The sequence below is a fragment of the Grus americana genome, chromosome 15 (assembly GCF_028858705.1).
Source record: "Grus americana isolate bGruAme1 chromosome 15, bGruAme1.mat, whole genome shotgun sequence".
Taxonomy (NCBI): Eukaryota; Metazoa; Chordata; class Aves; order Gruiformes; family Gruidae; genus Grus; species Grus americana.
The window spans coordinates 4,481,344-4,497,855 of NC_072866.1; the positions used below are offsets into that span (position 1 = coordinate 4,481,344).

General features: G+C 36.3%; 1 protein-coding gene across 48 annotated transcripts in view; it reads left to right on the forward strand.

Annotated features, from left to right (window-relative positions):
- Positions 1–16,512, forward strand: part of RBFOX1 (RNA binding fox-1 homolog 1) — a 907,584-nt gene that overhangs the window by 645,921 nt on the left and 245,151 nt on the right. For 7 of the 48 annotated variants that reach the window (XM_054843160.1, XM_054843147.1, XM_054843134.1 and 4 more), the window contains exons 4-5: positions 2,401–2,555; positions 5,301–5,521. The exons of 26 other annotated variants lie outside the window; for them this stretch is intronic. In XM_054843160.1, the coding sequence (XP_054699135.1) occupies positions 5,435–5,521 (87 nt within the window). In that variant the 5' untranslated portion in view covers positions 2,401–2,555; positions 5,301–5,434. Of the gene's footprint in view, positions 1–2,400; positions 2,556–5,300; positions 5,522–7,134; positions 7,217–8,477; positions 8,707–16,512 lie in introns of those variants that run through there. 15 more of the 48 variants (XM_054843121.1, XM_054843123.1, XM_054843120.1 and 12 more) reach the window with 11 other exon arrangements.

The window sequence follows — 16,512 nt, forward strand, 5'->3', positions numbered from 1 at the left end:
GATGCTTGGCATGAACAGCTCCTACATGTACTTCAAGCTTTGCTTAGAAGAGTGGAATAGAGTCAGCAGCTGTGGACAGGGGTCAAGTCTGAATAGTGCTTCTGGTGCCCTTGAAGACCCTTTGGTCCCAAATGGTTCTTGCAGAAGGTTGGAAATAGTCTAAATAGCAGTTCTAAAAGTGGTGGCAGTTGTGGTTGGGAAGGTGGGGGAAGACATGCAGAACAGCTTTTTCTATCTGCCAGTGTTTCATTTAATGCCTGGCTCTACTTAACTCAGGCAATGCTAATCAGTGGCTGCTTACCACCTCTTTCGGAGCGTACACGGTACTGATGTGGTAATGCTTTTTTAGGGACAGTGATGTAAAGTTGCTGTGGATGATGGAAACTACCAGGAGACTTGGAAACTACTTTTTCTTCTCAGTTTGGGATTTTCCTTTACCAGAAAACCACTGAGAAGTCTTAGAGAAAATGGAGAGCATTTGGAGAATAGGAAAGGTGGCCAGAAAACGTGAGGCTTGAAGAGCTTAAAGGAATCAAATATGATATAGCACAAGCTATAAAGAGGGTGCCAAAGTGGTACCTTAATTATTTATGATCTGTGAGATGGGAAAGTTAGGCCAATGTTGGAAGGAATTAGAAATTATTTGAAGCTCGTTGGTGTATAGCATTTGGAAGAACCATTGTTTGTGGTATTTTGAACTAGATATAGGTATTAAGAAGAATTAATTATTTGGCAGAAAGATGGTCTTAAATAGATGACTTCTGTCAGGATCTGATTAGAGCATACATCATTGATTGGCTGATGACTGCATTGCAGGGATCTGCCTTTTCCAGGCAACGTGGCTCCAGGGAAATTGCTGAAGTCTTTTTTTTTTTTTTTTTTTTTTTAACCTCGAACCTTAGCAAAACTAGGCATCTGCTTTGGCTGGGGGAATATTTTGGTCATTTTCTAATGCACCATTTAGGTATTATATACAGGTGGGATCAAAACCTTGACCCTTCTTGTATCATTTTCATCTTGTTCTGCCTGAATGTGTAGCCCAGTTTTCAGGCATACTTCTGGCTCTGTTTTTTTCTGTGTGCATCTATACTGTACAGTGGCCTCCCATCTCCTTGCTGTTTCAAATGACTTTTGGGCAAGTCCACAGTGAAATCACTGTTAGAGCACTCCTGTCAGTAGCTTCAGTTCTATGCTAAAACATAACATTATGGCATTAGACTGCTGGGCCTGAAATACTTATGTATTTTGTGACCTTCTACTGCCACCTTAGCTTGCCGTTCACCTTTAAAACCAGCTGCTTCTTTCTAGGAGGCAAGTTCAGGGCTACTCTGTCAGATTTTGGAAGTTTGATTGTTCAGCCAATTTCTATGTAGAATAATTATAGTCTCTTACATTAATTAATTCAAATAATGCATTGTATTATTGGTGCAAAAATAGTCTTTAACAAGTTTCGAAAAGGTGTGTATTGTATGAGCTTTTTAACTATGACTCAGGTAGTATCACCTGGGAGTTTTCAGTCCAATGTGACTAAATTCTTATATTGCTGCTAATTTTTAAAACTGCAGATTCATTTTCATAAAAAATACCTGCCTATTAGCAAAATTCTGCAGAAGTGAAACAAATAAGATTGTATGTTTTGTGTATGTGTATTTTATATATAAAGACTAGTGTTCATCTATTTTTCTTATTCTTTTCTCCTGTCTTTCATTTTTAAAATCAATTTTCAGAAAATCCTTGAAAAATTTTAACAAAAAAAAAGGGTTTGGAAACAGCTGAAAGAAACATGCCCTCCATTAGCATACTGAAGATGGCTTAGCATGTCATTTTTTTCTAACAGTGTTATAATTTTCTAGAATGTAATGGAAGTGAAAGCTGTATAGTTGTTTAAAAGCGATGATCTCTCCTTTTCCACCCACACACATAGTTAATTTTTTGCAGGGAGTAAGAATCCTGGAGTAGGCAGGAAACAAGTACTGTCACCATCAGTGGCTTCAAACAGGTGATTGATGTGTATAGTACTGACCATTCTGGCTTTGTCCTAGCAAAAACATTTAGGCCCATGCTTAACCTTAATCATGCTAGAGGTCCTGCTAAAGTGAAACAGAATTATCAACGTATTTAATACTCTTCTGGCTCATTTTCTGAGTCCTCAGTACTCTTTATGATCAAATTTCATGTATCCAATATATTCTTGCAGAACAGGAGTGACCATTAATGCTAACTAATGGTGAACTGTAAAACTTAAGACAAATTTCCTTTTTGCATGGCTGGGAGGGGAGAACAAATGCCTTGGTATAAACTGGTGAAGCTGATGTAGTTGTATTGGCGTAAGTTCAGAATTGGGCACGGGGCGGAGATGCGAGTAAAGCTGTATTGTACTTCTGTGGTTTTGATTCACAGAGGTTTGTGCGAACTTAGGTAGCTGGTGCACACATGGGACATCATCAAAGAGCCCAACCAGAAAGTCAGAGCTTGGATTTGGAGTGCCATACGGCTATACATTTAGAAGCATGTTGTTATAGTGAGGCAAGCAAAGCATCCTTTCATTAAAACAGGTAACTACAGTTTATTTTCAAAGTTTATTTTTATATATGAAAATTTGCAATGTAGTAAATATAAATGCTTTATAAACATTTGATATTTTCATTATTCTTGAATGTTTAAACTGCTTGCAAAGGACTGAAAGGGTCCTTCTGTAAGTTGCTGTGTTCTGACTACTGCACTACTTCTTTTATAAGCTATTCTGTTTTGTTACTGTGGATTTGCAAGGCTATTCTAGAAACTTACTTAACCAACACCAAAATACTTTTTAAAAAATAACTTGAAAAAGTATTTTCAGCCTAAATTTATTCATAACTATTTTTTCCTTGATTTTTTTAGTGTGTCAGGATTGTCCTTAGCTTAAACAGTCTCTTCCTCCTACTGTTTTCTTCCCTGTTCACAGACTGTTTTACTAGGATAAACAAATTAAACTTTCTTAGGTTCCTGTTACAACTGCATTCTCCTGAACAACACAAAAAGGACTTTCTCTACAGCTGTTGTAGTTCACCTTTTTTTTTTTTTTTAACGTGGATGAAGAGAACTGTATGCTGTTGGAAGTACCTCAAAGAAATTAATTGAGAAATAAAATTAATTAAGAAATACTGATAATTTGCCATTTTATATTTGCATCACACTATCGGCTCAAATTCCTTAAACAGATGCAGTGAGGTCCTGCTTTTTTGCTTCCTGAGTTTAGAACTGAAGTTTCTGTTATTAGCAGAAGGATGACCTTACGTTTTGTATTATTGAATTTCATCCTGTTTCTGTTAATGCAGTCCATAAGGTTGAGCGATTCTTTCTATATAATAGTCTTATCCTTCTCAAGTCTTGACAGTACCTTCCAGCTTTGTCATCAGGAAGTTTCATCAGCATGTTGCCTTGTGCCAAAATAATTAATGAAAATGCTAAGCAAAACCTGTCCCAAACCAGATCACAGAAGACCTTCCCTTGAGCCTCTCCTTCCCTGTACAAATCATCTTGCTCTTTAGGTTTTCTAACATCTTATCAAATACATACATGCTGAAACAAAAAAATGACTAGGTATTTTACAGAGCAATTTAACAATCCTTATTTATGTCAGTTGTCCCACTGGAGTCATTTGAGCAAAGCTCGAAGAATCCATTTTATAATCTTTGTTCCTAGGTGAAAGAAATCTTCTCTCTCTTGAAATGCAGCTCACTGTGTTAGACCAAACAAATAGGTAATAGTTAAAATGAACATTTTTTTAGAAATTAAATACTTTTAAATGAGTTTTAATGGCAACTCGCTTTCTCATATATACCTTTTGTTTATATTTTTGTGTATGAAAGTTAATCACTGGCTTTGTATTGGAATTTAGGAAAATCTTTTGGCAAAACCCACAATGTGTTAGCCTTCTGTGTGCTTAATAATGAAACTGCAGAGTTCTGTTCCTTAACAAGAAAAGAGCAAGAAATATGATTTATAGCTAAGCATAGTCAGATAACCAATGTGAACAGTATTATCCCCAACAGAAAAGTGAAGCGATTCTATAACAGGAGATGGAACTAGGTAAACATCACTTCATCATGTGATGATTGCTGTCCTCATTGGCAGCCTCTCAGAAGAGCATCATAGAGGGTCACAATTCAACGTCTAAAGTTAGAAATGGTATAAGGCTGATAGTAACGAGGGCCAACATGCAGCTGCTAAGGTAGATTTCTAACCATGCAACACGGGTGCTGTGATACATGAGGTTCAATTACTGAAAACCTTTCACAATGGTCAAAATGTGACATTAAATAATTATCACATCAAATCTTGTCTGCAATTAGTTATCTGGAAAAGTAATTATGCAACAAAATCAAGTAGCTGAAATTAGCGTTGTGAAGCACCCCAGTTATTTGAAGACTGTAGGAGAGGATTTTTTTTTTGACTTGTGACATGAAGTTTTAAGCACCTAACTAATTCTTTATTGAATTAAAAAAATTTTGCTCCATTGTAATTCTTGTCATTAGTCAGATCTGCAACAGAAGATACATTGCACATGAAACAGTTGTTAATGACTAAGTTTGTTTTGTCTAAAGTAGAAATGATCAGCTGTGGAAGAGAATGTCTGGCAAGTAGTACATTAAAAAGCAAATCTGTTTTCTTTAGGGGGGGAACAGCCTAAAGTTCGCTCTTTTGTCTCTTACGCTAAGAGTGTAAATTTAATTGGAGAACAGATATGAAATACTTTAAAGGTCAGATTTTTTCTTAAAAAACAGCTGTGATAAATGTAACAACTTAGATGTTGTGAAAGGTTAGAAAAGCTATTAAAATATCTTTTACACTAATAAAACTAGTTAGCTCAAATATTCAAAATAAGCAAGAAAAATAAAATGAATCAAAACAGAATATGTATCCATTGTAAGGTTAAACACCTAAGGTTAAACTCTCACATGAATATTGTTTAACAGCTTATAAGTACAGGGAAACATTTATTTGTGCAATCATAATAAACCTGATTATTTTTGAAATGACTTCTAGTAGTAACTGTTTTCATGTATGTATGCCAGAAATGATCGGAAAATTAATTCTAATCAGTAGATCTGTGCAGAATTGGATCTGTATGTGTATAGTACTGAAAAATCTGAACTGATAAAGACTAGTTGGTTAGTCATGTTACTTAAGCTGGTCCCAAAATAGCACCTTCCTTTTTTGGTAGAGTTAGGTTTGCAGCTGTTGTCTCTATCTGTTGTCTCTGAAGAAAATTTTAACATTAAGAGTTGCTGACGTCAATTTTTTTCTTTTTTTTACAGCTGATGTGGGCTTTGCCCCTGACAGAAGTTATTTGGTTCTAGCTCTGAGTTTGGAAGAAGTTGGTATATAGATTTTCCCCTAACTTTCAATTGATGTGTTTAGCTTTAGTGGGAGTAATACTATCACTTAAACCATGTTGTCGTCTCAAGGAGTTTTGCTACATCCATATGGAGTGCCAATGATTCTGCCGGCAGCACCATACTTCGCTGGACTTGTTCAGGTAATGCAAGGCCGCTTCCAACAAGCAACTTAACTCTAGTGCACTTAGAGTAATAATTGGAATTTTTATGGTTGAGAAAGCAAACACTTTTAATACAGGCAAAAGCTCTCATGTAGTCAGCGAGAAGACAGTAGGAAATCAAAAAGATGGATCACCCTAATCTGTGTATTGACATCTCTCATGGCTGAATAAATGGTGTAGTTGAGCTATATTTGCTTGTATTGATTTGTCTGCTGTTTAACATTCATGCCTTTGCTTCACGAGGTTGACCACAGGGCAGAGGATTTGCTATCCATTCTAGGTTTCTGAGGGAGTCAGCATTCCCACGGCAGGTCATAAGACAAAGTAACTTACCATGATGTGTTTAGGTTAAGTGTTTTAGCACAGCAAATATGAATAGTGTTAAATATGCATTAATTCTTATGTTATGCGTCACACTGAATGAAAAAGAGTTTGTGTTTTTGTGTGTATAGAAATATATATCACCTTCACAGAATATTTATGCACATTATATTAATTCTTTTGAGCCCTGAAAGTGTAAGATCTTGCCGCGGGGCAAGAGTTCTGTATTTTAGAATTTGACTGGCAGTTACTAGATTTAGTTGTTGGTGTTGTGTTGTCTGGTTTTTATTTTTATCAAAAAGTGGTACTACTGAATTTTCTTTTGTTAGACTTAGACTTTCAAATAGATCATGTAGGTACGAATTAAGCAAAAAGTATTCTGTTGTTTACAGTATTAGAAGACATTAAGAATGAATTCCAGTAACATTTCCAAGCATTGACAAAATGTAAAAAAAAAAAAAAAAAAATAGTGTACCCTATAACTGGCAGTATTTAGATATTAAGCATTAAGAGGGTGGAGAGAGACACACATGTATTACAGCACTTCTGTGTCATGCTAGTGATCAGTCAAATTAACTGTGGAGGAGAGACAAATTTTAATTATACTCCTTTACTACAACAGTTAGCTGACGTAGAGGGGCAAACACAGTATGAAATGGGTTTTTCCATGTAGGTCCATTCAGTAATGGAAGACTGTGAGTTGTTCTTCTCTTCAGGTGTAGTATCAGACACATATGTCTAAAACAGAAATATAGCATTGCACAGTGGCCATTATCAGGTATTGAAAAACTGTGTCTTCTGGGACGTGCAAGCCGATGCTATTTTTTTATGCAATGAGACACAGTAGAACACTTGAGCACATCAAGTAGGCCTTCATATCCATTAGAATTTGGGGGTGAAGGTCGGACGCTAGAGCTCAGTCAGACCCTGTGCCATCCTGTCCAATAAATAATTACAAGCAAATCGTGCCTTTCACTCTATGCTGATTGATGTTGAAATTGCTTTTGAAAGTTCTCATAAGTTCCTGTTATAGATTAAGTGCCGGTGTAGGAAAAATAACTGCACCCAACTGAAATGGGTGAATGTAATCAGGTTTAATGGACTCGAGAGCTTGTTGGGAATTAAATAACTATTGATTTGTTGGAAAGTTGCTGTCATTACAAAATGCCACTCTAGACGCATTATCCAAGCAGATAGATTAGAAGAAAGGGCCCTTTGAAAATTCGGGATGCCTTATTTCAATCTTTTTTTTCTTTTCTTTCTTTTCTTAGAAAGATATATCCAGGCCTATGCTACTCCATTAGCATAGGTCTAAAATAGTCAAGCAATAAGAATTGTTCTACGAAAAAATAGGTATGTTTACAGGTACACTTGAAAAATGTTCTTCACGTGGATACTCCTCTAGTCTCTCCTCTTCCCTCCCTCTCCCTAACGTCGATACCTGAAAATTGCATTTTGGAATCAAAACAGATGTTTGAGTTACTGTCTTAGTGGGTAAACTAGAACATCACATGATTTAAACACTTTTTCACCCCAAGTTTTCATCTGCATTTGCAGTATCTACAGTCAGCTTATGATACCAGAATGCTTATTGTTTGTCTCTTAGAGTAAACCAAAGTATCCAAAATAAATAATGCAAAGGATGCCTGATAGGCATATTTATATCGTCCTCTTCTAAGCAGTAATTATGTACTGTTCAGAATTTCAAAGGAAATTTTCTTCAAAAACATGCCTTGATAAACTGATTTTGTAAATATTTCTACTGGGTTGCAGGTTGAGAGCCACAACCCTGAAGTATTTTCGAATACAAGGCTGTTTTAACATTTTTAGAGGCTTATAAGATTGCAAATTATTATTTGCATGGATTTCTACAGAAAGTAGATGTCTTTCTGATTAGGGATTCCCCATGATTTCCAGTGGGATTTACACCAAGATCGCATGTGAAAACAGTGTAGAGTATTACATAGAGATTTGGGGGACTATTTTGGTTTTTTTTCAGGTTTTGCGTTGCATGGTTGAGCAAGAGAGAGCTCAGATCTCTGCGGAGGACTGTTATTCTTCAGGGGTTTTGCACCTTCAAGCGCTGCATATTATTTACCTTATGCTGTGTTGGTGCAGCCTTTTCCAGCCTCTCCTCCTAAATTCATCAGTGAACTCTGTCCTACATCCTTTGCTCGCTTTTGTCGTACCTTCTTGTTACAGAGTACTGGGATGTGTAAAACCTAGGGCAAGCAAAAAAGGGCAGATACATCTCTGGAAACAGTTTATGTAAACAGGCATGTGTATTTTCCCCATTGCATGTGTTGTTATATGAAAAAGATTTGTATTCCTCTTACTGAGATCATATGTTTGAGTGACATGATGAAAAATGGAATGCATTTGTTCTTGGAGAGAGAGGAGGTAGTTATTCAGAGTTACAGATATGTCAAAATGTATCAAATGATTTTAAATTTACTTGCAAACTTAGTTTAATTTTCCAATAAATAAATATACATTAAAAACCCCCTTATTAGAATGATGATAGTATTATTACCTATGATTTCTTAACACATTTTTTGATGAGAAAAATAAAATCTCTTTTCCTCTCCCTTCTTCCTCCTGTGTGAAACTGTAGGAGGAAAAAAATCACATGAAAGTACAAATGATGCATAAATAGCATTATGCCTCCTGTGGGTGGAGAGATGTTTTTTGACTTGGCACAAAAGAGCTACTGGTGGCTTCACAGGTTGTCACAACTACGCTGCCATGAGGACCAAAGGAGGTACTGCAGTGCAGCGACTGCGTATGCTGTGGACAGCAAGGCCTACTTTGTGTCAAAACTATCATGCTCTTTCTCCTGGCAGGTGAGATAAAAAGAATGCCACAGAGGATTAAGCGGCAATCCAGTAAAAGATGACTTATCCTGCGCTTGGTTCATACCCCGGTTTTGTCATTTGATTCCCGTGGGGGTGCTCTTATGTCCAGATAAGCAGTGAAGTCAGTAGGGTGTCACGAGAAAAAGGTCCCTCTGCGTTGGCCGGGGTGGGACCATTCGTTGCCTACTGCCGGGAAGTGTGGCTGTGTGCTGCTGTACTTACTGTCTTCCCAGAATCAACATGTGACACGAAGTTCTGTTTATCATTAAAATTACAAAGTGCAGCATCAAAAAACCCTGTTTTGCAGTTCATAGAAGAGTAGTATGTTTTGTAGAGTAAGAAGTTAACTGTCTCCGTATTAGCTTCATCTTTTATGGGTTTGAGTGTTTTAGGTATATAAAATCTTTGCAATTGCTCTGGATATGTGGAATGATAGGATTATGATAAAATATTTTAAAAACACAAGTGCAATATACGACATTTTAATGATGGATGCTGAATTATTTATTACATGGCTGGTTTAGGTGTCTCAGTTTCCATTTAGCAGAGAAAGGAGTTCATACGCATTATTATAAATATAATTAAAGTTAAAATTACTTAGACTTTTCAGTAAACTACTGGAAAATTCTAAATGGAGAGACAGTTCTATTTAATACAAAATGAACTTCTTAAAGATTAAAAAGGTGATGGATTTTTTTTCTGAATATAGTTGTTATTTTTTAAAGTATGCTTTTATTTTAGCATAGTCACTAGAAAAGCTCTAAGACCTCTGAGGCTTTAAGCTCATGTTCATTGTTGAAGACTTCAGCCAGCTGAGCTAAAACCTTTTCTTCGGCTTTTATTTGCTTATTTACATGTGTGGTGGTAAAGGGGGGTAGAAGAAAAGTAGGAAATAGATGGCTGTTGGTTAACTATTTTAATAAACTGGGAATTACCGTACTTTTAAGTACATCATTCTTAAGCTTAAATTATTCGTAAGATATTTTGATGATATCTGTGCATCTGATTTTCCATAACTAGTTAACTAGTGTGTTTGACTGACAACTGGAAAAGTGGTAATCTGGAGACAGTTCCATTTTATTTTAGGACTAAGTGAGAGAATTGCCTAGAATATGCTGTGAAAAGTAGTGGTGCAGACTTCTTCACAGTTCTATCGTTACCCGTCTGTAAAATCCTTGTTTTAGTGCTGTTTTGGGAAGTGCTAGCAGGGAATACATTCAGAGTACTTGTAGATGCCAGTGTGTTGGGCTACCAGCGAAAGCACCCTTACTTTCTGGCAATTGAGTTTTGGAAAATGTTGTGGATGTATTGTGTTAGCTTACATTAAAAAGGCTTTTGTAATTTAGTAGTTTTTATTTGAATAATGCATTTGAAACAGAAATGATGAGACATTACAGTTCTTCCCATATTGCCTGAAGCGGTGTATAGTTGTTTGGGTTGTTTTGCGATTACAATCTAGTGGAACGCAGTGCATAATTTCTGTTTACATTGGCTGAATTGCCTGTTTGAAATGCAGTAAGTAGATGATTTACCTTGGATGCAGATTTATTCTGGCTTGATTGTGTTGTTCTGCCTTTGCAGGTGATAAGGGTCTCCTATTACTAGTACTGTACTCCCAGCGCTTTGTGAGTGGAAGGCTAACATGTTTTACTACTGCAATCACTTTTCATCTGAGTGTGTATTTTGTTGTGGTTTTGAGAGAGTATATCTAAAATTTCTTCAAATCTGAGTTGCAAAGTTTTTCTCCCTTCTGTATCTAAAAGTGCTTTTAATAGGAGATGTAAGGTGGTGGCGATAGTGATGGATGGTGGTCTGTATTACTTGGTTTACAAAACTTTTCAGTTATCAATGTTTAAACCTGTTGAAATACAACTTCAGATTTTTTTTTTTTCCTTTTGATACATGGATCAAGCAATGTAGCCAACATGAATTCTCTGTGAAACCTGTCATTTGCTCAAGAGGCTACAGGCAGCTTGAAAGTCTTTTGTTATTGCTATTGCAAGAGTTATTTTCTTTTAACCTGTCTTTGTTTCTTGCTAATAAGTGCAGATATCATATAATACCTGGTGAGTGAACCTGTAGGGGGGAGAAGGAGGAGGAGCAGCAGCAATGACACAGAATGTCTTTCCCATTGACCCAAAAGACTGTTTAGTGAGAAGGATAGCCTCTCTAAATAGTTTTAGTTCAACTAAGAAACAAGTGGTTATTCTCTCCTCCCATCTGCATAATTTTGTCTTACTAGCCTTTATTTCAGAAATCAATGGGTAACATAATTTGAATGAGTCAGGCGATAGTACATCACCTCTTATTCTGTCAGATCAGTCAGTGTTGTGTTATAGTCAGGGCTTCTTTCTGAGCTTGGCAAAAAACCGAACCATTTCATCTGACTCCCAAAGACAGAATTTTTTCCTGTCCCACTTGTGCATGCAATATCAGTGTTAGTGAATTTTAGACATGATACATTATTATGGTCACTTGCTTGTGTGTTGGATAACACACTTCAATGGAGTGTGTTAGTATGGCAAGAAACTGGGTAAATCTGGGCCTTCGTGGCTGCAGCATCTGCAGTGCTTTTGAAGTGGAATAAATAAAAGGATATTTGAGTTTATACAAACAGAATAGTTTCTGTAGATGGAATAACTTTCATTAGGACAGGTTCTCTTTATTTGTTCATCCCCTAAATAAGACAAAACTTTTAAGATTTGGATTCTTTGCAAAGGCAGATTATTTAATTTGGCTTCCCTAACTAGAAGCCAGCAAGCTGATACGGCTATTTCCAAGAATCTGGAATTTCAGCTGATTCCCCCCCCCCCCCCCCCCCCCCCCCCGGCTCATGAATAATCATTAGTAATAAAAATTCTGATGGCCAGATTATGCCAGGAGCTGCAACTGTGAAGTTCTGTTGCTTTCAGTAGAATGATACACAACTGATATGACAATATGCTTGTATATCTAAATATAGAACAATTATTTATTTGGAGTTGGCTTGAATATTTTACCTATTCATTCTCTGATAAGTTATCTTGTGTTACATGGGCTAAAGTTGGAAACCCAGTTAAAATACATCATTTGTTTTATTTGGTCTGTTTGCTTGTTTGTTTCTTTTTTAACTGAGCTGTGCATGAAACTTTTCTCAGACCTGGTTTCAAAGAGGGTGTTGTAAAAACATATGTCTTTTTCAATAGACCAGGTTGTGGAAAAAATATAGTAAGGACCTCATAATTTAAACTATAAATACTTTCAGCTGAAGTAATTGGGGACTGCATTTGAACTGATCTATTACTAGGTGAGAGTGATGCAATCACACCTGGCTCAGTATTTGCCAGCTAGATACCACAGCTGTCTTAAGTTTAAGAGCATGAGAAGTTTCACAGATAATTTGAAAAAAAAAAAAGGGGGGGGGATTAGTGTAGTGACAGGTTGTGAACACTGTAAATAGATAACAGGAATTTGATCTAGGTAAATTTTCTGTGTTAGAGTTTCCACTTGTGTTTCATGAGATTGAGATTATTGTGGATCATGGTAAATTCAGATACCCTGGTTCCTTCTCTTCCTCTAGCGGCCAGAGATACATGAGCTGGATAGCTTGGAGGATGACTTAATCCTCTTAAATTCTGATGGTTTTATTAAATCAGTAAAGAATGTCTTTATTTTTTTATCTATGTATTGTTTTATTGCTGATCAAACTGAGGAGAAAGTAAAAGTCTCTTGCCTACATATTCACGAGTCAGAATGGTTCATATTCTGCCTTTTAAGATTTTGTTTGAAGCCTTTGAATTAAATGAAACAAATGGTGCATTTCAAGGAATTGTTATTCAGACTTTATTGGAAAGTATCCTTAAGTGAAAGCAACTTATTTCTTATTAGGATAAAGTGAAAAATACTCATAAAGCAGTGAACTGATCTGAACTATGCCAATTTATTTTTTTATTTTTAAATTGAGAAATTAAAAATCTTGTGAAATGATCATTACCCCAGTGCTTTTCATCTTACAGAGCTAGAAGTGCACTTTCATTATGTCTCTGTCCTTACTTTGCCATACTATTTCAAAGACATGTAATACCCTCCTGTATAATAATTAGTAAAATTTAAAAGTCATGGAGGAGAAAATAGTAGGTTGTTTATGTATTGTTTTACTATGATAAATGTCTATGACACCTTACATTCTATGTAACGTGAATATTTAGCAAATACAGTAAAATGCATCTCCAGCCGTGTTAGGCTTGTAAACTGTAAAACATCTAACCCAGGTAGGAGAGTAGCTGCCAAAATGCAAATACATAGATTTCTCTGAAAGTTACCAGCAACTATGTGGGTATGCATCAGCTGTCTTCATTTTTACTGACAGTGCTACTATATACAAGCATGTTTCAAACACTTTGAGAACAAATCATGTTGACACTTGAAAGTAAGAAAGAGAAAGAAGGGAATTTCCAAACATTTTACTTGTCTTCCATCCTAGAGAAAAATCTTAGAATTATATTAAATCAGAACCCGAACGTAGGAGAGAATTCCAGAGAGTGATAAGAACAGGTTAAAAAACCCCACAACACTGTCAAGCTTTTTAAAAGATGTAACCATGTGGTTGGTCAAAAGCAGGAAAGATGACATTTAGTTGAGAAATAAAAGGTGACTAGAGGTGAGGGAAAGCAGGTCTTCCTGCATCTGTGAATGATCTTGTAGCTAATAATACAAAATGAATCATTCTTTTCTTCCCTACTAGCCTCAGTGTGATGCTGACTTTTAGTGAATTAGTGAACCTGAGAAGTCCTTTCTTACTCCCTGGAGATAACTTTTCTCTGTCAGTGGGGCTCAGGTGATTAAGCTCGGTTGGATGCCGAGCTGAGTGCTTAAGGTGGGACCTGCTTCAGTTATCTGAAAGAAAGTTTGAAGGCTTGCACCCTCCTATGCAAAGTGGTTCCTTATTCTCCAAGTGTTAGATATGTATTTTATGTCTACAGGGGTTTGTTTTGTTTTATTTTTAGGAGAGTGAGTTTAGTGCTTGACCAGTTTTTAGTTTGTTTGTTTTTATTTCTCTGATGTATTAGATCTTGTCTGTGCAGAAAGAGATTATACGTATTTTTTTAATATTTTGAAAAATAATCTCACATTTGCTAGCTTATCTTTCTCTTTGACTTGGAATTGTTCTGAAAAACATTGAGTAACTTTTTTAAAAAAAGAAATCTGATCTTGCTAATGTTTGAGGTATAGAGAGAAAGTAAACCTCTACTACTGTATTTCAGTGCCCTGTTAGAATGAAAATATTTTGCCTTCAGTTATTAACAAACAAACAAAAAACCCAACAAAAAAATCCCAAAACATAAATACTATTTAGAGCCATCAAAGAACAGGATGGAGGAGGATGCTGATTGTTTGTATACAAAAGGGAAGATACAAATTCTTAAGCAAGCCATGAGGATAGTTTGAGAGTCTCAACAGTTTTATGCTACAGACCCTGAACCATACTTGAAAAGGTCTGCTCCTCAGTATCTTAAATAATTTCTATTTTGTTATGCATTTGTAATAACTAATTAGTACTAAGTGGTTCTTAAGTTTGTGATATTGGGGAAACTGTCCTATATTGCAAGTTGTTTATTCAGGAGCAAGCTGCAGAGCATGGTTTCACTATTTGATCTCCATTCCATTGAATGCTGCTTTCAGAAGTGCAGCAATCTTTCCTACCTCGTCCTGAGATAGAATGAGGAGAATCTAGCAATCTAGCGTGTTCTGTTCTGACAAGTCATGCAAGAGTCTGTTCTGAGATGAACATGGAAAAGACAGCACAAGCTTTCCTTTCACTAAGGGAAATTAAGTGTAACTGGAGCACCTTTTCTTCTGGAACACAGGAATAAATTACACTTTTGACTATTACTTTTTTAAAATCTTGTGTCTAGACACAAAGCTGTACCTTTTTTTTTTTTTTTTTTTTTATCTTTCTTTTTGGTCCTTTTGGCCTTATAATATCTAAAACCAGAATAAAGCAAACTTGAAATCTTGAAAATATCTTAACTGGTCTGTGACCAACTCATAAAATTAAAAATCTAGCTTCCATGTTCTCTTTGTCTTCTCTGCCCGTTTCAGACACAAGTATCCATCTCGCTTTTTGCTGCCTCGACACAATGAGTAGAATCTAGCAGTTATCACTAGTTGGATCCAGTAATGGAAGAAGATTTAAGGCTAACTGGAACACAGCAGCTAGGGTTAGGTCCAGTTTTCCTTAAAAGACCAGCCAGTCTTTGGCAAATTGTTCGTTGATACTCCCCTATCAAATCAGTTCTTATGTTTGCCCTTTTAAAAAGGGTCTGCATTTGCAGAAATGGCTCTGTGTAATTCCATGCTTGTTTATTCATTTGGAATCTTAAATATAAAATGAAGGAAAGTATTTAGAAGTAAATGCTTACACACGATACTTCTAAAGGTTACCTAAAGTTGGTGATGATTCAAAGAAATTTTTCAAAACTAATCATTCTGTAAGAAAAGAAATAGATGGATCGGTTTTGTTATAGCATTGGTCACTGTGTACTGGGAAACTGTCTTGGCTGGCTCCTGTGGTGACTTATTTTGTATAAGTTGTTAAAACACACTTGAGCCTTTTGAACTCTGCTGTTATAGGAAATGAAATAAATCCATTGCAGGATTCTCAGAGTACCATTTTTAACTGACATACTGTGCTGGATTGGCTGAAGTGAGTACATGGTCTTTTTACTGCAGAAATGAATGCTTTGATTTTTATGCCTTACTCCATGAAGGAACAGTTAAAATCCGGCATAGGGAAACCTAACAGATGTTCATACACATTTCCCATCTGAAAATGCCTTCCACTGGCCAAGACGATTGTTAGGCACAATTAAGCCCAGTGTATACATCCTGTGCTGTAAGCCAAGTCTGCTGAATATGTTCCCAACGGGGAAGCCCAGATTTGAAAAGAAGGCAGTTTATATGAACTTTCATCTGCAGTAGATTTTTGAGAGTCACTGTGTGAAAAACATAAGGAGACCTGACTGACAGCTCTGAGTCTGTGCCCCGATGCACTGCGCTGTAAACTATATCTTTAAGAGAACATTTCAATCCATGAGAAAATTTCATATGCGTTTCAGGGATGCTAACACTTGAAATCAGATTTCTGAGTGGCGTTTGGAATTAAGTTGCCAACTGACTTAAAAAGCTTGTGATATTATGCCTTGTAATGTTCCACATTCAGTCTAATTGTCACTGTAATCAGCTTTATGATGGCAACTCTTCGTGATGACTACAGGGATATATATTCCTCTTTTTTGCATATTATGACTGAAATGCGAGTTACTTTTTTGATTTCAGAGGCATATTGGTGGTGAAGGGAGGAAGGCACTGCAGACCTGCAGAGTTTTAAAATCATGTATGACATGTTTATGCAGAGAGTGGGTTTTGTCATTTCCAATGATGTGATAGCATCTACTGTTGAAAAAGACGCTGAGAACGAAATACTCTTACATTTTGTGATATGTATTGTAACTGAACACATTATAGTTGGCCATTTCAGAAAAGCATGCCTCCTTCCCAGTACCTCACAAAATTTGCAGTGATTGACTATTTTTGTTGTATCAGAATATCATACAGACACTCTGAAAGTATGCTGACCCAAAAATGTCAGTGAATATTTCATATCAGTTGTCTTTTGTATTTTTTGGGGGGGGGGGGAGACAACAATGCAAGACAGACATTGCTTTTCTGTTGTCTAATGCCTGTCTTTTATTAATAAAAAAAAAAGCTCTGTGCCAGGTCTGTAAAAAGACTCTGAAGGTTCCTGTGCAGTCA